The sequence below is a fragment of the Scomber japonicus genome, chromosome 9, assembly GCF_027409825.1.
Source record: "Scomber japonicus isolate fScoJap1 chromosome 9, fScoJap1.pri, whole genome shotgun sequence".
Classification (NCBI taxonomy): domain Eukaryota; kingdom Metazoa; phylum Chordata; class Actinopteri; order Scombriformes; family Scombridae; genus Scomber; species Scomber japonicus.
In genome coordinates, this window is record NC_070586.1 from 12,563,198 (window position 1) to 12,588,788 (window position 25,591).

Sequence of the window (25,591 nt, forward strand, 5' to 3'; positions counted from 1 at the left end):
CACTCTACAGTATATCTATTCATGCAAACCTCCCTGCGGGGTTGGCTGCCGTAATTGCCCTCCTGCTCTCTTCTCCTCCCGTCTTTTTGCGCTGACCCCGTGTTCATCTTGTAAGACAAGGTGGAAGCTCTGAGGGTCTCTCCTGTAACGGCGAGGACATTATTATTGTTATATCCCTTCTATGCTCATTAGTAACACTGAGCCCTCGACAGTACAGAAATCATTAATAGGCTAGTCTCACTACCTGCATCCATCTTATCCTACCTGCAGTGGCTACATCATAATCTGTCTTTAAGTGATAATTTGGTGCCCTCTTCCCCTTCCCCTGCCTTCCCACCCCCTCACACCCCTTTTTTAATAGCTAAGGCTTTGTCATTTGTTATTTGATTTTAAGTACTGTAGTTTTAAGTAGGAGATGATTGTCAGTTATAAATGAAAGCTTTTGTGTTAGTGTTCAATATCAATCAAGCTCTTTCAAGTTACCCCGCTAATTCATATGCACGAAGAGTCTCGGCCCAACTGATACAGCCTAATGTCTCAGAAGATTAATTAAAAACTCTAACCTTAGTTTTAACTCAGCGTGCGTGTCATGTCTTTACAATGAGCGTATGCATCACAGCAAAGTGCGCCATTAAGATAATGGCGGTATATGAAAAATACAAGTACTGGTGCTGCACATAAGGGTGTAAGCCTCATATGTATTTGTAGGTTGATACTTTACATTGTGAAGAGGGACCTGTGCATAATGACTGATGGTATATAGAGAGAAACTGAATTAATCCAAAGGGAACTATGCACAGTATTTATTTTCTTGTGCTAGATCTGCATAATGTATGTAGCTGGTTGGTAGTCTTTTTTTCATATTGGAAACCTTTACTGATTGTTCAATGCTTGGTCAGGTTGTTTACTTATTGGAAATCATGACTTTACTCATTTTACAAGCTGCAATGAACAGTTATTTTCATTATCAATACATCTGACGTTTTTGAAATATGTTCAAGTTGATGATATTGAGTGTTTATATGAGAAAAGCAGAAAATCGTCACATTGGAGAAGCTGGAACCAGACATTTCTCATCACTTACTGTATCTGTACTGTAAGAAAAAGATTGATTTATCAACTAATCTTTGCAGCTCTAAATTTGATTATGTTTAATTTATAATTTGGCAAATAGTTTTAAAACTATATTTAACCTTTGTTGAAAAGGGGCTTAGTTTAGAGATGCACCAATTAGTCAGTTAATTGATTTGTTGATGGACAGAAAAATACTGAACAATTGTTTTTGTCACTTTTTAAAGCAAAAGTTTCTCTGAATTCAGCTTCTCAAATGTGATGAGTTGAGGCTTTTTTTTGTCAAACAGGATAATAACTTGAATACAGTTTGCACTGTTAATCAGAAAAAAAGACATTTAAAGTTATCACCATGAGCTCTACGATATTATAACAGATATCTTTCACTATTTTCTGGCATTATAAAGCCCAAAAATGTAATCGATAATGAAAGTAATCATCAGTTGAAGCTGTAGCTTAGATGAAAACAGGTTTGTATTCTACAAGCTGAGGGATTTCTACTAAAACTGGGCAGCAGTGTAAAATATTGTGAGATCATATTGAGGTGAATGTAAACATGCCTGGACCATTGTCACTGCTCAGTATGGTATATGCACTTTTTGGTCAAATGTAACTCACCATCACTCTTGGTAACATGTTATACATTTCTGTGTGTGTGTGTGTGTGTGTGTGTGTGTGTGTGTATTATATTATGTTGGTGGGGGCCTCTAAATGTTCATGTCTCTGCACGCCGACATCATGTCACTGTTCCCCACAGGGTGCAGGTGGAGTTCTACGTGAACGAAAACACCTTCAAGGAGAGGCTGAAGCTTTTCTTCATCAAAAACCAAAGGTCAAGTAAGTACAGCCGGGAGGGAACGTCACACCACTGCTGCTTTTCTCTCACGAAGCAAATGGTAAAACGCTTGCTGCTCCTTGATATGCTCAGGGCTTAAATGAGTAAATAAAAGCATAATGAAGAATACTGCAGGCTGTGATGATGAAAATCCAATTTCTGTTCTCCATTGGGGTTTTCATTATTACATTAGCGGACTCATTTTTACTGTATATTTGGGTGTGCACACCACTGTAGTCCAGCTTGGCCTTGAAGAGTGGGTTTGATATGGAGGCAGGGTGGCTGCAGTGTTTTTCCTCATTAAGACTGACAATACCACAACATCACTGTGCACTTCAGCTGTTTGGTGCATTGTGCCAGGAAGCCATTCATTTATATGTTGTTGTAAAAATGTAGACTACAGGGCGGCTGTGGGAAGAGCGGGTTGATCCCCTGCTCCTCCAGTCCGCATGTCGATTTGTCCTTGAACAAGACCCCCAAAATTGCTCCTGAGGGCTGTGTGACTGCGAATGATCAGAAACATCAGCGTACAAATGTGTGTGTGAATGGGTGAATGTGGCTTGTTGTGCAAACTGCTTTGAGTGGTGGGAAGACTAGAAAGGCGCTACATGATGCAGTCCATTTACCATAACTGTGTCTCTGGTAGCAGCATGTTGTTAACATATCTTCAGCTCTAGCAGGGGTCTGCTCTCTCTCCGTCCACTTGTCATTATCACTAAACCCCCACAGTCTTTGACATAAAACAACGCAGTAATGAAAATGTCACACTTGGCTGCAGGGGTCTTTTGTTCTGTATCATTGCGGTGCTATTTGTTTGTCCGGCTTCAAATCATTTTAACATTGACGCTGGCTTCTTCTAAGGAGGTTGTGTCAGGACAAATTAGGCAGCTGCTGAAGCTGATTAGAAATGGGTAATACAGCTAGCACCCCCCTCTGGCTAGCAGGGAAGTCTGCAGTCAAGTTCTGTTATATGCATATTTGCTGGTGCAGGTCATTTGAGTGTTTATCAGTATAAACCTGCACTTATTCAAACGGGAAACTCTGATTCCACAAACTTTATCACCCGTCCCAACTTTTTCTGCACTTTCACACCAGTCGTTATCTTGGCGCATCCTTCGTCACAGTTTTAGCCCATAAAAGTGCTGGTGTTATTCTTAGAGGATTGAAAGTTACACGTCAAAGGAAATCAGTTATGACAGGGTGCTAGAGCAGCACGGAGGAGCTGCATTAGTCACGCTTCAGGGCTTCGACAGACATAGTCACTTAAGGTGGTTCACATGAGGCAGTTCCTGCACCTAAACTGGCGCTCAAGCAGTAGGCCTGCTAACTTTGTAGTGAGGAGAGAACTTCAGAAATCTGTGGGGGAAAAAAAGGGTGACAAAATAAACGAAGAGGGCGTTTAGCTTGAATGTAAACACTGTGAGGAAAACACCAGAGATCTAATTTAGCTGATTATCACTCTCTCTCTCTGTTACTTGAGATGTTTTTGTTTTTGTGGATCCGCAGGCCTGAGAATCCGCCTGTTCAACTTCTCCCTGAAGATTCTCACCTGTGTCCTCTACATAGTGAGAGTCAGCCTGGATAATCCCCATGATACCCCAAGGTGAGCGTCACACTCTACATCATTATCACCCACTCACTGATTATCTCCTTTTCCAGATATGTAAATGTTTTCTCAATACTTGCTTTTTATTGTACGATTAATTGTGGCCACCTCATAAGCTCTTCTTAGAAATAACTGTTCATACAATCCATCTGTGCTTTTTTTGTTTTTTTTTTCTTTCCCTGTATTAAGTCCAAACCAACCAGATGACTTGCCGTATGTCAGAGGAAAAATATTTTCCTGCTGACATGTGCACACAACAACAAATGAGTGAAAGGAGATCAGGGCAGCAGAGAATCTATTTTTATAAAAGATTATTCATTTTTAGGGTTTTTTAAGAATTATTCCTAAACTAATAACTTAAACTTAAAATTTAATTCAACATTTAAATCAATTTGACATTGTGTGTTTTTGATAAAAATGAACCCTTAAATACTAATAATATTCTGACCCAACTTAAGTATTCAGATATAATTAGTGCATATATCAAATGTTTTATTTTATTATTTGTTTATAGTGAAAATACATTCACAATCACTATTATGATCTCATGTTATCCAAAATGAGAACATAATAGCCATAATTATTTCCATTGACTCATTGAAACTGAAGCATGCAACATTTGAATGGAACTATTTTCATTGTTGTACATTCTGGGTCATTTCAGGCATAAAGAGTTTAATTTAGGGTGTTTGTATTGTTTTTCAATGTTCAAATTTGACCTGAACATTATGTATAGATTAAGACTGTGGATGCACTTGTCTTATTAGTAATAAAATTATTTGATTTATTGTTTGGAGTGCGTGCATTTGGGTGTCTAAATCATCTAAGTGGGGGAAGAAATGAAGCCAAGTTGCCGTTTCTGTGCAGTCATGTAAGTTATAGAACATCTGTTCACTGCCAGCGGCTGTAAAGACACACGTTGGGTTTGTTCTTTATGGTAACATTCAGTAGCAAATGATGGAAATGTTTCCCAACGGACATATTTCCACTGAATGCAATCTCACACTCTTTTTGTGTTTCCCTTGTTGCTATTTTCTCCACAGTGCAATGTGTCGGAACAACACTAATATAACACAGTCGGACGAAATCAACTGGTATGTTTTACTGAAAACAGTATACAGTTGTAAACCGAAGCGTGTTTGTCCTCTTATGTTGTAATTATATGCAAATGCACTGAAATGTGAAGACATTTTTCTTCTGCTTTTGGATAGGGAGTTGATTTTCTGGGTTAACAGACGGGTTCCTGTATGGGCAATACAGGTAAGAGTACCAACGCTACAGAGTGCTCATAAATCAAATTCCACTGCCTTATGTGAATCTCAATGCAGGATTCAACCCAAAACACCAGCAGGCATTTATTAGATAAAAGCATTGCACAATGGTTCCTCAGTGAAGGTTAAAGCCAAAAGAGACGAGTTTGCAATTATTGGGTTCATTTATCTCCTTCTCTGCTTTGGTCTCTAGGTGACAGTGGCCTTAATCAGTTTCTTGGAGACCATGCTTATCACATATCTCAGCTACAAGGTAAGGAACTGGTCCACAATCCACAGTTTGTCTCTGTAACCCATATCTTGACGTCTGTTACAGCTGTCTGATCAAAGACCAGCACTGGCCATTTATTCTTTTTTGTTGGCTCAACTTTCAGTGTCCAGTCCAACTGCCAGTGCCAAGTCGGCCCATCAAAAACAGCAGGCCAGCAGTCTTTTGCCACTAATTTTAGATTCAGACCTCTTGTACTCTGCCTCAGAAACAAGTTATATATAAATGGCCTCTGAGAGCTGGGAGTGCAATTTGGGTTTCATCTAGGGGTCCTCTAGGGATGCACTCCTGTCTTTAGTTCATACGCATTTAAAGGGATAATCATGTATAGATAACATTATTGAAATACCGTAACTCAAGTTCATACAAGCAGCAACAGACGCTCTTTGTATACATTTGTGGGCATAAGAAGAGGATTATTGTCCCTTCATTATAGTAATATACAGTATGTAAATGAGGTGAATAAAATATGACAGACAGACCAATATGCTCAAAAGAAATGTTAAGTTTCACACAGGTGCAGCTGAATATATTAAATTATGGGGTGTGGGTTGGATTACATTATGTATGAGCACAGTAGGGCTCAATTACTTTAGAAATATCAAGAAGGTACTGCATATTGCTAGTGTTAAGGTTCCTCAAAGTACTGCCAGTCTCAAAACAAGCTTGTCTCTGCTTGGAAATATTAGCCATCTTAGCCTGACAGATTTAATATCCGTATTCTGTGGTGGTCCTCAAATTTTTGGTCCTGGTTAGGGTCACTGTGGAGAAAAAAAAGTGAGTTCTGACTTTAATCTCAGAATTCTGACTTTCTGAGAAAAAAGTCAGAACTTTTTTCTCCACAGTGGCCCTAATCCTCTTCCGTAATATGGCTATATCTTATTCATCTTTTATGTCTTGCCATTTGTTTTTTCTTTGCTTATCTCTGGGGGGCAAATACTGAAAATCTCCTTTTCTGCAGTTGGTGAGGAATTAAACATTTTAGTGTCGCATACTGTACTTTGCAAGCCAAAATAAACCATCACTGACCTGCGGTTTCTAATTTCTGCTTTACTTCAAAAGTCCAGTCAGTATACAATCCCTCTTATGGATTGGGTAATTAAGTGCCCCAATCGATTTTTCTCTCTGTATCTATAGCATATGTGGTCACTGGCTCTTTTTGAAGCTCGAGTCTGCATCTTGCCAGGATCCTCAAAGAACTGCGAGACTGAAAAGAATCTTATCTTTGAAAAACTGCTTTAAGCTTTGCCTCATTATCAGCAATTTTAAATGCATGCTGCAGCACATGATAATAATGAGAGGATGCTAATAAACATCATTTACATAACACAAAGCAAAAGCAGAGTCTCCAAAATACTTAACGCCAAGTTTTAAAATCTAGAAGAATGTAGTGATGTTAAAAAATAGATTTAATTGGGGAAAATGCAGGAGTAATTCTTGATCTATAAACTCTTGTGGGTTTTACAGTAGCTATGCACCATAAACCAGCATGTGCTTTGAATACTGTAAGAGCAAAAATCGGGTCAATGCGGTGTGTTGTTTCTGAACCCGAGAATAATTACCGCACTACTTCATCCTAGCTTTGATCAGTTCAGAAAAAATACAAACATTTTTATTGTTATTACTGCAGTTACGCATCTCAGACAATCTGCATTGGCTAGATGAATAATTTACCATCAATTTACTTTCCAGGGGAACATCTGGGAGCAGTTTTTCCAGATATCCTTCATATTGGAGATGATGAATACAGTGCCATTTATAATCACGGTGAGTAATTAACTTCATCAATCGATCAATCTGTTCCACAAAAATAAACATGATTAGCACAGGCACCTTTATTTAGGCTGAAGGTCATTTTAGTTTCAGATTGCTCTGAGCTATCTAATTATGAGATGTCATTGCCATTTGAACCTCATCCGATACTAAACGATTTACCTCCCAGATACCCTTTATTGCTAGTGGCATATTCAATTACATATCTTAATCTTTCCTTTTCAAGTATTTTAAATGATTAGTATTTCACTGATATATCCCTCCCTTTCTTCCTTTCTTCCTTTAGATCTTCTGGCCTCCTTTGACAAACATATTTGTCCCTGTATTTCTTAATTGCTGGCTTGCCAAAGGTGCCCTGGAGAACATGATTGTAAGTACTCGTCAGCTTATTTATTGTACTGGACATACTGTAGCACTGTTGATTGTGTGTTCACCCAGAAACTGCTTAGGTTTTATCACTTCAAAGTTTTCCATCCATTTTCCATCCTTAGGCAGACGTATTGGCTCTAAGAGAAATAAATTGAGCAGCTTAATTTCTTTCAGTCTGGTTAGCCAACACTGTCTTCTGTTAAACCCCCATTTGATTAGCACACCAGCCAATATATACTCAGGAAGTTAGTGTTATTTACTACAATAGGTTGTGTAACATTGTTAGCATGAACATTGATTACGTTGATAAATTTGCCTTGTGGCTAATTAGTTGGCTAACAAAACTAAAACCATTTGTTCAGGCTAACTGGGTTATTTGGAGTACAGATTGCAGGAAGTTGAGACAGGTTTTTTCCAAAGAACTGAAATTAATCCAACTCAGGTTAGTTTAGGACTGAACAGACCCTACAGCAAGCTCTTTAAGATGTATGTCTTGTACGGATGATTACTTAGAGAGCTAGCAATTACTGTACTTGCACTCATTCAACTCATCTTGATTTTCCCACCAGCTGCATTTGCTGGAGGTTAGATAAAGGTGATAATACAAATGAAGGATATACATTTTTAAGCATTTAATGAAAATATGAAATCTCTTGAAATCTGGTGTTAGAATATATTGTCCAGGATGTATAGTAGGTGCAAAATGACTGGTACATAGCATTCATAGCAATTAAATAATATCCAACTGATGTAGGGTGTGCTCTTGCTGTGATTCAGGCGAGATCATGACAGAGTGAGAGCTTCATGCCAAGGCGGTAGTTGGGCAGATGGTAGAATCTGGGGCCAGCACATGGAGAGAGAGCAGGGACAGTTTGGAGAGGCGGTGTTAGGCAGAACATGCTAACAAGGTGCAACTGAAAATGAGTTGTGAGCTCCCACGTTTCAAGATGAGTACTTAGGAGAAGGACAGCAGAGACGGATGTTGATTTTGTGTAGCAAATACATGGCTGGATGATGAAAGTAGAAAGTTAATTGTGTTCATTTATATTTATCTTTTAATTTTCTCCACCAATATATTAAGACAGGGAAGAATCTTTAAAAAAATATGCAAAGACAATTAATGTGAAGACAGTATCTGACTTTTTCAAGCATTGGGTCACTAATGGTTCTGATGGAGATTTATTGAGAATCTATAAACTTTGTACAGAGTAATCCAGTATGTAATTAAATTAGGAATACCTGATATACACAACAACAAAAAACTATATCCAGTAGACCAATAGCTCCATTCACCTGCCTATGTAACGTAGCTCTCCTCCTCTCTCCAGAATGATTTTCATCGTGCCATCCAGAGGACCCACTCAGCCATGTTCAACCAGGTGTTCATCCTCATCTGCACCTTACTGTGTCTGGTTTTCACCGGGTGAGTGAACATCAATTCTTGTTGTTATTCACAGAAATGCAACTCTGACCATTGCTGCTCTGTTCCCTGTAGATTGCACCACATGACCCAGAAAATGTTTTTTTTCCAGCACATTTACTATTGTACATGTCTGGAGAACGGAAAATGAAGTTATTAAAACATCTCTCAAACATTTTCTTGTGAAATTAGACTGAGGGACAAATTGAAAAAGCAACAAAATGAGTTGGAGTTGACCAGTTAAGACAGAACTTAACTAGAAAAACTATAAAATGATTAAATATAGTGATGCACCAAGAACACTTTGCTTAATTGGACGTCAATTCAGTTGCATAAATATACAATACAAAGAATACATATACAGAATACAATACATACATGGCCATCCTTCTTCATTTCCTATGTATTGCTGGCTTCCACCACTATAACACAATGTGTAATCAAGGCTGTCATTTGTTCTGTATATGTCATCTTTTGGCAGCCTTTTTCATTGGCCACCACCCAGCACCTGCCTCCTCTTCTGCTCCATCCAGTTAGACTTGCCCATCACCTCCAGCTCAGGCTTTCATTAAATCTTCCAACTTATCAATGAAAAGACACAAATGAATTAACACGAGCAGTGACATGGAACTGACAGAGCAATCAATGGTGTCAATGAATGTCAATGGTGTTTAAATGACATACTGAACTGTACGCTACACTGTATTGACTTTGGTACCATTTAATCTGGAGCAAATTGGATTTTTTTATCAAGTCGACTAGCTAAACAAGATTTACGAATGTAACTAAGGTTTTATGAATTCTGTATGGCCACCAGAGACCAGAGGGTCTAGACATAATATCAACAAAGTCAGACGTGATGACGCAAGGAACTGGATAAAGGGGCTTGCCAGCCAGCAGTCATTTCCATCACAGTCTTCTGGTCAAGACTCTGAATAACGATGGCGGTCATCCAGAATATCCAGAACCTAAGTTACATTTGTAATTCTCATTCTATTTAATTCTCCCTGACTGCCAGAGATGGTATGTAACATCAACAAGGTCCCAAGGAATATGTACTCTTTTCTCAGTTGCAGACAGAAGGAGCAGACAACATCACTGTCTACACAGGATGTGGGGTGGCCACGTTAACTCTGTAGAAGCGGGCAAAGGTACAGGAAGAGGCCCATGTAGTTGCAGCACAGATGCAGCACCCTTCAATACAGCCCAGGAAATGGAGACACTCATTATAGAATGACATTTCACTGGGGGGACCTGGAGGCCCTTGAGGCTGTGTGTTTGTAATATTCTATTGATAATCTAGTTCGAGAGTCTCTGTTTAGACAAGGCACAACCCTTCTTTTGCCCTCCATAACAAACAAATGAAGCATCAGACTGGCAGAATCCAGCCGACACATCTATTTACTGTGTCGGAGCTAAAACAGGATAAAGTAGACTTACATCAGAATGCGGTTCCTCAACACCTGGCTGCTGGGCAAATACTGCCAAACTGAGAAAAGCTGGTAACCCCAAGCCTATCAGAATTACAAGACAAACTGTCACTGGCAGTGGACAGAACATGAAGCTGCTGCAACCAGAGAGCACCTTTCAGAAAACAGCTCACCAGACAATGTGTCCCTACAGTTCAATCATCCACCAATACATGTCAAGCCGATACAGCAGCAATACACACTTCCATAGTAGCGACAAGGAGTCCTTTATCCAGCAGTATCTGCAAATATTAAAGCAATATGGGCACAGAGAAATGCTCCAGGTCCATGTGTTGAACCTTACACCAACTGGAAGATTGGAACAGGCCGTGATGTAGTGGTGTCAGGCCTCTTTGTCTAGGTATTACATACCATCTCTGCTGGTCAAGAAGAATAAAATAGTATTATAACTCTGGAGCAGATTGCCCTTATATCCTTTTGCATGTTTTATTTAAATTATATTTACCTACAGGAGATATGTCTTATGTAAGACTATTGTGTCACGCATTATTAATGTCTTGTTTTTTGCAGAGCTTGTGGTATCCAGCACTTAGAGAGAGCCGGGAAGCACCTGTCCTTGTTCGACTCGTTCTATTTCTGTATCGTCACCTTCTCCACTGTGGGCTATGGGGATGTGACGCCACAGATCTGGCCCTCCAAGCTGCTTGTGGTCATCCTGATCTGTGTTGCTCTGGTGGTGCTCCCACTGCAGGTAAAAAACCAGGGTTTACCAAAGTGCTGTCTTATCATTAAGATTTCTTCGATCGATAGATCTATCTATCTATCTATCTATCTATCTATCTATCTATCTATCTATCTATCTATCTATCTATCTATCTATCATTTTCTTGCAGCTTTTTCAGCCTGACAGCAAATAAGTGTCTTACTTTTTGTGTTTTTTTTGGCTGCAGAATCTCTCTGCAAATCTTTTTTAAAATTCAGATCAATCATGCTGGCTCAGTGCAGTAGAACACTCTTGCTGCATGATAAATCCAACTATTGATTGCATTATTTATTTATAGGGATCACAAACATGTTCTCATATCTAATATGAAAGTGCAAATTGGTTGAGAAATAGAAACAATACAAAGAATTCCTACTACCCGAAAACTACTGCATTTACAATTTTCACTCCATCATTTCATTCTTGATGCTTTTGACACCAATCTTGATCTTTGTGTCAGTTTGAAGAACTTGCGTACCTGTGGATGGAGAGCCAGAAGTTAGGAGGGAACTACAGCCGACACCGAGCACAGACAGAGAAGCATGTGGTATTGTGTGTCAGCTCATTGAAGATAGACCTGCTGATGGATTTCCTGAACGAGTTCTACGCTCATCCAAGATTACAGGTACAACAGAAAGACAAAAACAGAGGGGTTTGGATGTTTGTCTTAAATGCAGACAGGACAACCCGCTTTTTATTACTCACTAAACTATAGAATTTATAATATGCAAAGTCACAGTCTTGTCTTGACTAACTTATTTTGTTTCTGACCTTTTTGAGACACCAGAGAACATAAATATGCAAAACGGTGCAGCGAAGTGCAGCATGGTCTGTTGTCAGTCACTAGAATTTAATTTTCCAGTCTGGGTCCATCAAGCACTGATGATGCCGGACAACGTTACCATCACCAACTATCCAATTAATGATTTACCTTTCTGTCAGTTCATATTACTTCAAGCTTACAGTTTTTGCTTTGTATGTAAAAAGTCAGCATGAACATGAACCGGACCAGAACTAAAAGGTGTCCATATATTTACTCTTCATTGGTCTGGAACAAATGAACCACACTTAAAGCACCACACAAGTTAACACACTTTACCTCCATACATTGTGAGAAACTATGCACAGTATACTATATGTGCTTCGAATGGCAGTATGGTTTCAATAAATGCACTCATGTTCTTTTGTCTTGCAGGATTACTATGTGGTGATTCTGTGTCCGACTGAGATAGATATTCAAGTCCGTCGTATCCTCCAGATCCCTCTGTGGTCCCAGAGGGTCATCTATCTTCAAGGATCTGCCCTCAAAGATCAGGACCTGATGAGGGCCAAGTGAGTGGTTGCATGCTCATGCTCACACATAAGGGGATACATGTATACAAATACCTATGCATGTAGTTGTCTTCATAGCAGTTGGATACAATTTCTGATTCTAAATATATAAATAAGGCATATTCACCAAGAAATGCACTTTTCAGGTTCTAGCACTTTTTTTTACATTAATGCAAAAGTTCTGGATAAAAATCTCAGCTAAAAGACTTCATGTTAAATTTAAAATGTATGTCCTCCACGGGAAAATTAGAGTCACTGAAGTGCAGCTGAAGGGTGAGATACAAGTCCACTTGGCTGCCCTCTGCTTGCACATTAACATAATGGGATTTCACTCCATGTTGATCATGCGTTCACATCAGAGGCCATATACCTCGGCAGAAATAGAAACTGCGATAGATTGTGATATATGTTTCACCTGTCAACTTTGTTTATGTCCTTACTATATATTTCAGCACCAGTGTGCCATTCATGCTTGTACTGTTGCTTCAGGAGATCATGCCTCTCACTGGCAGATGGTGTTGTGCTGCTTTATATTACTTGTCATGATGTTATGAACATAAAATTCAATGGGGCCTAACTACCTCTCACTAGCACATGGCAGTGTGAAATCACAGTCATAAATTTGTCCAGGAGTCCATTCTCTTTTCTTTGTTACATACCCAATTCAATGTGTGAAGTTGTGCAGGTGTTTAGATGTTGAGGCAATTTTATGCACTAGATATTCCAGATAAAATCACTCAGGTAGGTAATACATGAGGATATTACTGTAAGCATGTCTTACTGTTGTTCTCTTAAAGTCCATAGTACATGCAGGTTTTTTATCACAAATGAATTGTACCACTGTGCCACTCATGTGTCTCTAACATTGCAGTCTAATGTGAACCAAAGGCAGATTGTTTTCATGCTAGAATGGGACTGTTGACCTTTTCAGCCTTGTTCATTGAACATTAGCGCTCATCCCTGCCTAGCTTTTCTCTAAAGCATTGATCTCCTTCTATAATGAATTTAACGTTTGGTTGAATGTTCTCTTCACAGTCACCAACCATTAACCCTGCTTGTCTCTGCTCCTTTCTTCGTCTGTCTCTCTCTGACAATCCCTCAGAATGGACGACGCCGAGGCCTGCTTCATCCTCAGCAGCAGGAATGAGGTCGACCGAACTGCTGCCGTGAGTCACATCAATAGTCATTTTTCAGTTGTTGTAAACCCTCATTTCCAGTATAAACCACTCCCCAAGATAATAATTATTTTAAATTGAGTCATTTTCCTTCACACTCTACTTCCTTTACAAATTAGCTGCGAACTGGAGATAGTCTGATCTTGTGATTCTGTTGGAGGCGCCGCTGAGTGCTGAGAGCACATTGAGTCTCGGAGGCAAAATTTATGGTCCATAAAAGTCAGATTGCATTTGCTGTATAGATGACTTACTGGATGAGTAAAATAGGTGAACTACTTCTTCTCCCATAGGATCACCAGACTATTTTGAGGGCTTGGGCTGCAAAGGACTTTGCTCCAAACTGCCCTCTCTATGTCCAAATTCTCAAACCAGAAAATAAGTTTCATGTTAAATTTGCTGGTAAGTTCTTCATATTCTCTTTTATCCCTCTTACATTTTGTATGATTTTCTTCTAAAACCCAGTACATACACACACATTTTGAATTAACGAACACATTTTTTTACACTTCTAAATCTAACACTATAACATTGCAACTTGTCCATTTTCATCAGATCATGTAGTGTGTGAAGAGGAGTTCAAATATGCCATGTTGGCGCTGAACTGTGTGTGTCCGGCCACGTCTACTTTAGTCACACTCCTGGTTCACACCTCCAGAGGACAGTGAGTACACACCATCTTGTACATTTATTAGAAATAACTACAAGTAGCATTTATTTACAGCGGTAGAGCTGCTTGACTGACAGAAAATGAATTGGCAACAAGTTTGTTAATTGAGTAATTATTTCTTAATAAAAAAAAGCCAAATATTTGCTGTTGGCAGCCCCTCAAATATGATGATTAACGTCATCATTTTATTCTGAATCGTGACCATACCATGCTTTGGTAGTCAGATGCTACTGTAGCTGTTTGAAATGTCAACTAAGCTACTGAGTGACCCTAGATAACTTAGTTTGGTTTGCTTGAGCAGTTTGAACAGTAGTAAAAGAGTTTGTCTTTCATATTTTTCTTTGGGTTTCATCCTGACATCGTTTATCCAAAACCTCTGTGGATTTCTGTCTGTTTAGATTTAACTCAACCAATGACATTATTTCTGCTTCCAGAGCAACTCAACCAAGTTTATAAGTAAACTTTAAATCTTGCTAATGTTTAATATTAATTTATTTCATTACTCATGTAGACAGATTCGATCCCACTTGATGATTAATTCTAGACAAAGATGACTGATACAGATGAGTGCAGCACAGGTTTTATAATTACACAGACTGTTCCTGGTTTTTGTCGCTGAATACTGTACTGTCACCACTGCAGAAACTTGTCACTGCCAAGTCAGTAAACATTACAACGTTCCTTGTTTGGCTATAAATCTGGCTGTGTTCTTCACATTCTGTGCAAGGTGACCAATATATTCCACAGCAGAGACTTAAAACATCCATTTCAATTTCCATTAGGGGAAATTTGTGCTGGCTTGGGGCAGTGAAGGTGACAGGAATGGGAATAGACTTCTACGTGACGGGTGTTAATTTAAACATCATCAAATTGATTAAAGTTGTAAAGCAGATGAACTGCTCAGGTAAAATGACCCTTTAGCCTCTTCGACCTATTGTGTTCTTAGGATCGTTATTGTGATTTTAATTTCAGAGGCGGGGGAGCGAAAGGTCATAAAAGGCCAAACACGTTTATCAGTTGATGGGAAAAGCAAATAAAGTCAGAATTGATTCGAAGGCAATTTATTTTATGCATTGATATTACTTTTGTGCTGTAATTAACATAAAAACTGATAAATTGATAGCGATATCATCTACTCCAAGCACAAACCTTGACTTGATGGTAGAAATTGGAAACTTCAGCAACTATTCTGATGATACTTTTCCAGGGAAGGACAGATGTCACCGGAGCAGTGGCAGAGGACGTATGGACGCTGCTCTGGAAACGAGGTCTACCACATCCGTTTGTGTGACAGCAAGTTTTTCGGGGAATATGATGGGAAAAGCTTCACCTACGCCTCCTTCCACGCCCATAAGAAGTTAGTAAAACTTCCACCTGATTGATTTGGACGCACTGTATTAATATTGTATCTCATTACAGTGTCTAACACATGAAAAAGCATTTTCCCAGGAGGGCATTTTGAATTTTGGCTTCCTCCTTTACCTCACAGGTATGGTGTGTGTCTGATCGGGGTGAAGAGGGAGGACAACAAGAGCATCATGTTGAACCCTGGCCCCCGCCACATCATGACTGCCGCGGACACCTGCTACTACATCAACATCACCAAGGAGGAGAACTCCGCCTTCATCTTCAAAGAGGAGGAGAAGCACAACAAGGGCCTGCCCGTCACCGGTCTCTACGACGCCCCCTCTAGACTGCCTGTGCATAGTATCATCGCCAGCATGGGTAAGACTGAGAGAGGCTGAGAGACTGTGGAGGAGCAGGTTTAGACGTAGGGAATGTGATATTTGTAGTGGTGGTACGAGTAAAGATTCAGTTTGCAGACAAAGTCTTACTGTATGATTGATTGAAAGGGTTTCCGTGTAAGAAGACAAAATGGGTGCTTTGTTGTTGATGATGTTTACTTGCACTAAATTGCACTCACGCTGCACATTTTTCCAATGGTTACTGCACGGGCGGTGTTGTATGCTTTCACTTACTGTTATGCATGATTGTTTTTCTTACTACACGCTTTTTTACTTTGCTGGCTGACATTATTGTGTTGTGCTTTTTCTTTGAACTGTGAAAGTTGATCAGGCCACTTCATATGGTAAGTTTGTGCATGAAACAACACTTATTTTCTTTATTACACACTGTAGGCATAGTGATATTTTAATATATTACCCTTTACTTAATATCTTTTGTTTTATAGAATCTTCATTTTCACATTAACCATGATGACATACACATTGCACATACATACCTGAAATACCCTGGCATACATCATATTAGCTATCTGTAATATGATGTATGATCAATATTGCTCGCATGTTATTTTTCTGTAGCTTTTGCCAGAGCAATATATCTTCTTGTCAAGGTCAAATGTCTAATCTAAAAAATGTGCTGTAACTGAGGGAGGCTAAGATGCTGAACAAGCTAAACATACACGATATAATATTGAATGTGAAAACATGTTCTCCAACAGCAGAATGTTTTCTGAGATAAAAATGGTCCTGGGTCCTTTTATCTGCTGTTTACTTCAAAACACAATAGAATAAATGTGCTGCCCTTGCTATATTTTAATAGCCTTATGGTGTGCTTCTCAGTGGGATACATACAATAGCACCTTGTTATTTTCAGGCACCGTAGCCATAGATCTCCAGAACCCCGATCCCCCCGAGGAAAGCAGCAAACTAACCTTGCCGACAGAGAACGGCGCTGGAAGCCGCAGGCCAAGCATCGCACCTGTCCTAGAGATCGCTGACTCCTCTGCCATACTGCCCTGCGACCTCCTCAGTGACCAATCAGAGGATGAGACCAACCAGTCAGACGAAGAGGGCTCTGTGGGGTCAGAGTAAGTGACGTGGCTGTGGTTGAGACATAAAAAAGGAGGGGTGAGGCGTTAGGTTGGTCTGTCTGTCTGTCAGAAAATGAGGTTGCTGGGGTAGTAAAGATCGAAATAGTGAAAGCATACGGTACTGTACACTTGATTGATGTCACCAATTCTCCTTGTCTTCTTCGTGTCTGAGTGGTTATAGGAGGAGAGATTGACGAGGATGAAATAGGCGTGTAATCTGTGTATCATGATGCCTCAAGGTGCTGACGTGGCAGTGATTAATGTGTCTGACATGACAAGGGAGGTCAGCACTTTCCTTCTTGGGTGGAGCTCACGTACAGTGTCCTTACATAGATCCTCAACACTCATTTATCAGGCCAGACAGATAGTCGCCATTACAGTTCAGCAGGTCAGAGGAAATCATTTATCTCTTTGTTCCTCTCTTTTCTCTCTGTATGTGGTTTCATTAGATGGAGATACGTTTAGGATGGATTGTTTGCATGTGCCTCTGTGGCTCACAGTCTGTACTTCAGCACACACAAGTACATCAAAAGAGTGACTGGTCGAGTCTGGTTAGAACCAGACTTGACTGGCTCTCATTATGTTGGACATTAAGTCCTCCTTTCCTCTGATCCTCTATTACTGTGCCCCATGATGCTTGAGTAGTTTTTCTTGTGTAGGATTGAAAAGCATCTAGCGGTGAGGTTACAGACTACAACCAACTGAATATAATACTGATTAAAACATACTTGTGAATATTATATTCAATTTCTGCCAAGTTCGTTTTGCTATATGTCACAAAATCCTGCACACCGCACCTGTATGAGTTCTCAGGCACAGCCAAAGGGGAGCTAGACACATCTGCAACATGTGCAAGGACAGTAAGTAAGAGAGTATCAAGGTCCCACAGTGCCATCATGTGGTCATCCAGTGGTGATGCATCTATAAACAAAGCCAGAGTCTGTTTCATTAGCCAACTGGAGGACACTGTGAAACTGATGAGGGTAATTGTAGCTGACACATTACAAATCTGGGGACACAAAACCAAACTGACTAAATGAGACACAAATAAAACTAAATGGGCTCGGTATAGAGAAGAAAATTAGTTCTTCAGACTTAAAGCATCACTTATTTGAGCTAAAAGACTGCAGAATGCGACAATGCACAGAAAAGTTGAACATTTTCCTTTTTTCAGTAAATGATGGTGATATTCAGTGTGATAAAATAATGATGAAAAGGTGACAGTGATCTAGAACACCTGTACGATCATGTATCAGTAAAAATCTGAATTAAAATTCATGCTGTTTTTGTCTGTAGGGGAAGTTTGTTGTTCCTTCATAAAATATATAGAAAAAATAGATAAGGCAAGACAGTTTTAATATAGCTATGAACAGGTAGGTATCTCTATCAGATGAAATGTGGACAGTATCTTTGGAAGAAAAATAAGTTATTAAAGTTTGCTGTCACTCAAAAGCCTCTCACTGAGTGTTTCTTCTTCCTCTCTTCTTTGCTTCTTCTCAGTTTTGTGAAGGGCTACCCTCCCAACTCGCCCTACATCGGCAGCTCTCCAACTCTGTGTCACCTCCTACCACAAAAAGCGCCGTTCTGCTGCCTTCGTCTCGACAAGGTGAATCCACACGCAAGAAAAGAAAGAGACAGCTCAGAACTCAACCACAAGAAAACCACTGTGAAATGTCAACATGCACTAACCTCGTTCTGATAAACAAGAAATCGTTATGTGTCTCCGTAGAGCTTTGTAAAACTAAAACCTGGATGACTTCCTGTTGTCTGAATTGTCTGTCTCTGTGCAGGGCTGTACGCACAACAGCTTTGAAGATGCCAAGGCGTACGGTTTCAAGAATAAGCTGATTATAGTGTCTGCGGAGATGGCAGGAAATGGTCTGTACAACTTCATTGTCCCTCTGCGAGCGTACTATCGGCCCAGGAAGGAGCTCAACCCCATAGTGCTGCTACTGGACTACCCGTAAGATCACTCAACCTGTCCAACCTAATGTTTGTTTGTTTGGTTGGTTGCTCTTTCTCCATACAGTAATCAAATCAAAGGCTGTGCTCAAGTTTCTTTAATACATGGGCATCAAACAATGTAGAACCTCACACAATGTATTTATATCTCAAATGTATGTAGTAATATAAATATCATTCTTGGGCTGGAATGATTAGTTGATTAGTCGATTAGTTGATTGATAGAAAAAAACAACTATTCAACTATTTGACAATCAATTAGTCATTTGTTTAAAAAAAATCTCAAATAAATATAATATGAACTATTTTCTGGTTTCTTTAGTCTTCATCAACGTAAGCTAAATATCCTTTTTGTCTCAGTCAACACTAAGTGATATTTGAGGATGTTTTGGAAACAGTGATTGACATTTTTTCACCATATCAGACATTTGCATAGACCAAACAATTGATTGATGAATTGAGAAAATAATCAACAGATGAATTGATAATTAAAATAATAACTAGTTGCAGCCCTGTATCAGTTAATATGCTGCTCGGTTACCAACTCGGAAACCAGGCTTTTATCTGTCTCTACTTTTGCTACATGAATGTTAACACTACTGCACAAGATGCGGATAAAAGGTTTAGTAGCTTTAAAAGAGTTTTTTTTTTTGCACTACTTGTTTATTAGTTCATTATTTCAGAGTTTGACATTGATGAAAATTATCTGGTTCTTAAATATGAGCACATTTTGTGCCAGAATTGCCTGCAATAGATTAAAGCTTGAAGAAAAATGAGTGTTACATTATTAATAAAACACTTTGCTTTATGCAGAACAAATTGGATGGGGAATGTATCTGTATGTGCCTGTTAGTGTGTATTTGTACAGTAATTGTGTTCTACCGAAGCATGTGGGCTTAAAAAGGATCAAAGTGCACCCAGTACTTTCATGTATTTGCAATTTAAAACAAGTTGCTTTCAGTAGAGACTTTATAATAACAGCTGGAACTTCAGTTTTCTTTGCTGTAAGATAAAGAAAACAATCATTTTGCATTATTCATAAACACAGATCTTTTTGCATAAGAAAGCATATCTGTGTTTCAGGGTACGTATACATTTGTGTGTGTTTTTTCTGCTGTAACTCACTGTGAGTTCATTAACTTTGGCCAAATCTTTGCAGTAACTGAAACCGATAAACCACACAGACAGAGAGCCAAGAAAGCTTTTCCTTAGTGAGACCCTCAGGAGTTTCCATGGCAACCACTTAAATCCTCCCATGGCATGAGTGATTAAACATATATTTTTTCCTGTTGCTGCATAATAAAGCATCATTTAATACAGTGGAAGCAGATCAACCCCTTTCCTAAATCAACAAGTACATTTCAGGAAATTACTTCAACAATGTCATTATCTGCAACAATTAGTATGAGATGCTAATTCATGATGTTTCCTGTTTACTGCAGGCCAGACAACCACTTCTTAGAGGCCATTTGCTGCTTCCCAATGGTTTACTTCATGGCTGGCACAATCGATAAGTATGTCTTTGGATTATAAAAAAAATGCTGATATGATTAACTACCTTTCTTGCATTTCACACAGCACTTTGAAAAACCTTGAACAGCAACAACCCCTCCTCCCTCCTATATCCCACCCCCGCACTCCCTTCCCCTCCACCACCACCACCCTCTCCCTCCCCCTCCGCCTCCACAAATGCGCACCACACTAGTGAAGACATAGTTATATAGTTATATAGATATAGTTTTCTTTTGCTTTCAACACTCAGTTTTACAGCAATGTTTAAAACTAGTGATGGCTTGAAAGTAATTTTACAACGATCCAGACGCTGATTTCAGCTAAATGTACAGTTCATACTCAGTCAGGATAGAGTCTCACAGGCCAAAGTCCTTAATTCTTTTAGTAACTACTAACTACCGGTATTTACAAACTATCTTATTGATTCACTTAATTGTGTTGCACCTTTAAAACTTAAAGAAGCTTAGTTAGTAAAGTAATAGCAGTGAGAAATGAGAAAGTAATGTGTGAATCAGTTGCTAGGAAACATTGGTTTTGCTCCAATCAAAAGTCAACTATGTAAACAGGAAGTCACTGTTGTGTCACAACTGCCAAAAAAAAGAGTTTTATAGGGGAAAACCATATATTAAACTTGTCTACCTTTTGTATATGTAGGTGTGACTTTGATTTATTTCTACAATAATTAAAAAATATATACTTGTGTATAAATGTATACTTGTGTTTTAGAGTTATTCAACATTATTGAGTATTTATGCTAACCAAACCAATGCTATTTGATATTTTAGTATAACGTTATGGACATGGCACCTTTATAATTTGAGGCACAATTGTGTTATCTTTATGAAATTTAATCTTAAATCTTCAGATATGACGACCATATACCATGTTATCTATTTCACATTTCTATATCAGTAGGCCATATATTACCAAGCTAATATAAGTTGCAGTTTAAGTGTGTGAACAAATGTATGCTAATATTAATCCATGTACAAATTACCACTTACAGCCTAGTTATAATATATGTCGATTATGCAGGTTTTGGAAAAGTGTGTGCTCTAAAATGATTCAGTGGACTGCATTGAACATCACAGATTGATGTCAATACCATTGTGTTAATAAGAAAGAGTTGACATGCCATGAAATAATAAACTCTGCTGTTTTTTGAATGGACCAGCTTGGACAACCTGCTGCAGTGTGGTATAATCTATGCTGACAATTTGGTGGTTGTGGACAAGGAGAGCACCATGAGCGCTGAGGAGGACTACATGGCAGACGCCAAGACCATCGTCAACGTCCAGACTATGTTCAGGTAACAGAGAGACTTTTTACAGTGTAGAAACATTCAATTAATCCAATCCAATCCTTGTCCAAAGGAGCATCAAATGAGCACCACATTTAATTAATTTCTTCATCTGTTCTCAGTAGAAGTCTGGAGAATAAATGCTTGTTTTTTGCCAGAATGAGTTAATCTCAAAGTGTTTTCAAAGACAAACCACAGTTGCCAAAGCTCTGAAACTGCTCTATTATTCAACGACCAAAATTAAAAGCACTGATCACTGCCACAGCATGAAACTTTTAATCTCTTCACACATCCCTCTGTATCTCTTCTTTTTTTTTTCTTCTCCCCCTTCTCAGGCTGTTCCCCAGTCTCAGCATCATCACAGAGCTCACACACCCGTCCAACATGAGGTTCATGCAGTTTAGAGCCAAGGACTGCTACTCACTCGCTCTCTCCAAACTGGAGAAGGTGAGATGATCAGGACTGAGGGGAGTGACCCTCAGACTCCCTAGTGTTAACCCACATTGTTTTTCCTCTGTGTGAAAAGTGTGAAACTCTGCAATCCATCCATCTCATAAAAGGACTAATCAGAACTGGAATATAGACTATCTGTAGCGTTGTAATGTTTAAAATAAGTTAACCTTTGTACAGTCATTTAAAGTACTTTAGATTTCTCTATACAAGTTGCTTGTGTGTGAGTAGAGATTGAGGGAATCATGTTTTTTTGTTTTACTCTCACCAGTAAGTCTTACTGCATGTGTCACGAAAATTATACTCATTTCCTATTTCACGCTGCATAATCATATCTGTTATGTTTTGGCTATTTTAAGAGGAGAGTGCATTTGCTCTGTTTATATTATATTGGAGGAGATTTTTCACCCTTCCAAAAACAAGTAACCGTACATACTGTTAAAGGTTTTCTAGTTCTATTATGTAATTTCTTCAGCTGTTTTGCCAATAATAGGTAGTTTATTTAAGGATATAAACACTGAAAAGCACAATAATGACGATCAATAATATTTTGTATCATGGCCACAACGTCACAGTATACAAACCAACATTTTCCCATGAATTTTAGTTGTATATCAACTCTAGATGAAGGTAGTTTCTCATTTCTGAATGTTTCATGTCACCTTTTTCTTCTACTTACAGTAATAATTTGCTTTAAAACTTGTCTCTTGGCCAACTTGTTGTTTTTCTGGTGTTAAAATGCCTTTTTTTTGTTTTCAAATCTATCTTGTTGTGAGTAGAGAAAAAGAGAGCAATAGATCAGTAAATGTACAAGAGTGAGATTTTATCATCTTGTTGCTCTGTTTCTCAAATCCTCAGATAGAGCGAGATAAGGGCTCCAACCTGGCCTTCATGTTCCGGCTGCCGTTTGCTGCAGGCAGAGTGTTCAGTATCAGCATGCTGGATACTCTGCTGTACCAGGTGGGAAGACAAACACCGACTTTTCAGGATTCATCATATTAGATGTCAAGATAAATTTAGGCTTAAGTCACACACACACACACACACACACACACACACACACACACACACACACACACACGTCAACTGATTGAGAGTGTTTCACAGCAGCTAAGTCAATATTTTTTAGTGATATTCAGCATTTTCAACAAGTTTCATGTCAAAATTACAGGTATTTTGTGTTTTACCTTGATTTGAATCTTCAATTAACATAATCTGAACACACTTTCAATCAAAGTGTTACTTCCAAACAGCATTATTGAAAGGAATGAATTAAATGTCCAAAGAAGAAGAAGTAGCAGCATTTATTAGTTGAATATAATAACAACAACAACAACAACAATAATAATAATGATAATTGATATTAAAAGGGCAAATCATTCCTAAAAACATTGTAATGGACAGACAAAAAAAGAATATTAGGACCATTTGTCACAAAATAAGTCCTGGGGTAAAATAATGTGGGAGTATTTGACAGTGTTTAATAATCAAATAGACTTGATTAGCACTGTGTTGAGCATATCGATGCAGAACAATTCGTTTTCCAGCTGGACTTCACTTGAGTTGAATATCTTTTCACCGCAGTCTCTCTCTTTGTTTCGACAGTCGTTTGTTAAGGACTACATGATCGCAATTGCGAGGCTGCTTCTGGGTCTGGACACCACGCCTGGCTCTGGGTATCTGTGTGCTGTAAGCGGCGATGCTCCCTCCTCTGAGCAGTGGATTTGTAAATTTGATAAAATGACCGTGAAGTGGTAATCGCATTGATCCTTGTTCTCCTTCCTCAGATGAAGATCACAGAGGAGGACCTGTGGATCAGGACTTACGGCAGACTCTTCCAGAAACTTTGTTCCTCCAGCGCTGAGATTCCCATCGGGATCTACCGCACCGAGTCGCACATGTTCTCAACCTCAGAGGCAAGTTCAGTCTGACAAACTTATCATGTGACTCCTGGATCTGGGTTCGGTCTCAGCCTCGGCTCCTGGTTTGGCTTCAGCTTCAGCTTATAAACTGCTGTGGCCCTGGCTTACACATCCTTAAATTCTCCCCTCCATCTTCTTGTGTTTTCTTCATTACCTCTACATTGTATAGTTGTATAGTTTTTTGATTCGCTTTCTTTCTGTTTTCATGTCTCTTTTTGTAAAAATGTCTTTTCTTTGTTCACATCCTCCTTTCATTCTCCTTTCTTTTCTAAAGTCAGTATTTGTCTCCATTATCTCCTCCTGTCTTTATTCTTTCTAACTGCTTGTATCGCTTTATTGCTTTTCCTTTTCCCTTACCATCTATCATTGCTTACTTCTTTATGCATCTCGCTCCTCTATTTTCTCCACTTTTCTTTCTCCTTTGTTCATTTCAATTTCACCTCAGTTGCATCATTGTGTGCCACTGTTATGTTTATGCAATTATTTGTGACAAGAATTAATGCCAAAGCAGTCAAGGGAAATTAACATTTTTGTCTGGATACCACAGCTCTCATCAGAAAGTCCCCAATTACACTGACTTTTATTCTAGCCAGGGTGATTATTAACAAAGTAATCAGCCTCTAAATCATCATCAACCAGAGATGTATCATAGCTGGGGAGTGTTCATTTCCCCACTGCTGAATAGTCAATGATGGAATAGTAAATGCAGCACATTTACTATTTTTTATGCTGCTTACTGAGGCTTTAAACAATTTTGCTTTGAATGCCCCCATCTTTCATTGCATCTCCTTTTATTTGGATGTCTGTTTGTCCCTCTCTTGTTCCAGGGCAAGGACAGTTACGCACAGGTAAGATCCAGATGTGTTTTTTTAATTGTCGTCACTCCATGCTGACATCATGCAACAAAGAAAAATACCTTACTGGAATTTTTCTGACATTAATATAAAAAGTTCATAACCATCATAGCAAGATGGTTACTGAAAATAGCGCATAGAAAAGGATAGAAGATGATTTTATTGTCATTCAAACAAGTATTTTTTGAAAGAATGAAATCGAAATAATTAAAAAAACTGTCAAACAAACCCTCCTTTCTCAGTCTCAGGTGTCCATCAACGTGGAGCAGGGTGAGGAGCATCGTGAACGTGGAGAGTCCTGGAAGGAAAAGACAGCCCACAGAAACTCCACCACGAGTGACCAATCAGAGCACCCGCTGCTGAGGAAGAAGAGCATGCAGTGGGCGCGGCGTCTGAGCAGGAAGAGCACAAAGCCGTCGAGCAGAGCCGAGCGCATCTCGCAGCAGAGACTCAACCTGTACCGGCGCTCTGAGAGACAGGAGCTGTCTGAGCTGGTCAAGAATCGCATGAAGCACCTGGGCCTGCCCACCGTGGGATACGGTGAGTACAACCACTGATTGAAACATGGTTAAATGATAAGAAGTCTATATATTTCCTTTCATACTGTTTGTAGAAGTTGACTTATTCAATTTTAAATTGTAATTCACTGCAGTAGTTTACAATATATGATTTATTTTAAGCTGGTTTAAACAGATAAATGTATGATTTCTATGTAATTATGTACTTTTTATATTTATTAAATAATTATTAGGTATAATGTGTTTGATAATCAATA

At 39.0% G+C, this 25,591-nt stretch overlaps 1 protein-coding gene across 1 annotated transcript in view; it reads left to right on the plus strand.

Moving 5' to 3' along the window:
- The window catches only part of kcnt1b (potassium sodium-activated channel subfamily T member 1b), a 71,017-nt gene that overhangs the window by 37,394 nt on the left and 8,032 nt on the right, over nucleotides 1–25,591 (plus strand). The window contains exons 7-35 of the mRNA XM_053324828.1: nucleotides 1,829–1,908; nucleotides 3,413–3,509; nucleotides 3,639–3,663; nucleotides 4,590–4,606; nucleotides 4,724–4,772; nucleotides 4,977–5,036; nucleotides 6,744–6,818; nucleotides 7,111–7,194; nucleotides 8,522–8,616; nucleotides 9,756–9,764; nucleotides 10,614–10,794; nucleotides 11,267–11,431; nucleotides 12,002–12,138; nucleotides 13,241–13,304; nucleotides 13,604–13,712; nucleotides 13,866–13,974; nucleotides 15,188–15,337; nucleotides 15,470–15,705; nucleotides 16,600–16,813; nucleotides 18,317–18,422; nucleotides 18,607–18,779; nucleotides 20,221–20,292; nucleotides 21,465–21,599; nucleotides 21,926–22,037; nucleotides 22,899–23,000; nucleotides 23,646–23,729; nucleotides 23,828–23,956; nucleotides 24,790–24,810; nucleotides 25,059–25,356. Coding sequence (XP_053180803.1) covers nucleotides 1,829–1,908; nucleotides 3,413–3,509; nucleotides 3,639–3,663; nucleotides 4,590–4,606; nucleotides 4,724–4,772; nucleotides 4,977–5,036; nucleotides 6,744–6,818; nucleotides 7,111–7,194; nucleotides 8,522–8,616; nucleotides 9,756–9,764; nucleotides 10,614–10,794; nucleotides 11,267–11,431; nucleotides 12,002–12,138; nucleotides 13,241–13,304; nucleotides 13,604–13,712; nucleotides 13,866–13,974; nucleotides 15,188–15,337; nucleotides 15,470–15,705; nucleotides 16,600–16,813; nucleotides 18,317–18,422; nucleotides 18,607–18,779; nucleotides 20,221–20,292; nucleotides 21,465–21,599; nucleotides 21,926–22,037; nucleotides 22,899–23,000; nucleotides 23,646–23,729; nucleotides 23,828–23,956; nucleotides 24,790–24,810; nucleotides 25,059–25,356 — 3,188 coding nt within the window. The remainder of the gene's footprint in view (nucleotides 1–1,828; nucleotides 1,909–3,412; nucleotides 3,510–3,638; nucleotides 3,664–4,589; nucleotides 4,607–4,723; nucleotides 4,773–4,976; nucleotides 5,037–6,743; nucleotides 6,819–7,110; nucleotides 7,195–8,521; nucleotides 8,617–9,755; nucleotides 9,765–10,613; nucleotides 10,795–11,266; nucleotides 11,432–12,001; nucleotides 12,139–13,240; nucleotides 13,305–13,603; nucleotides 13,713–13,865; nucleotides 13,975–15,187; nucleotides 15,338–15,469; nucleotides 15,706–16,599; nucleotides 16,814–18,316; nucleotides 18,423–18,606; nucleotides 18,780–20,220; nucleotides 20,293–21,464; nucleotides 21,600–21,925; nucleotides 22,038–22,898; nucleotides 23,001–23,645; nucleotides 23,730–23,827; nucleotides 23,957–24,789; nucleotides 24,811–25,058; nucleotides 25,357–25,591) is intronic.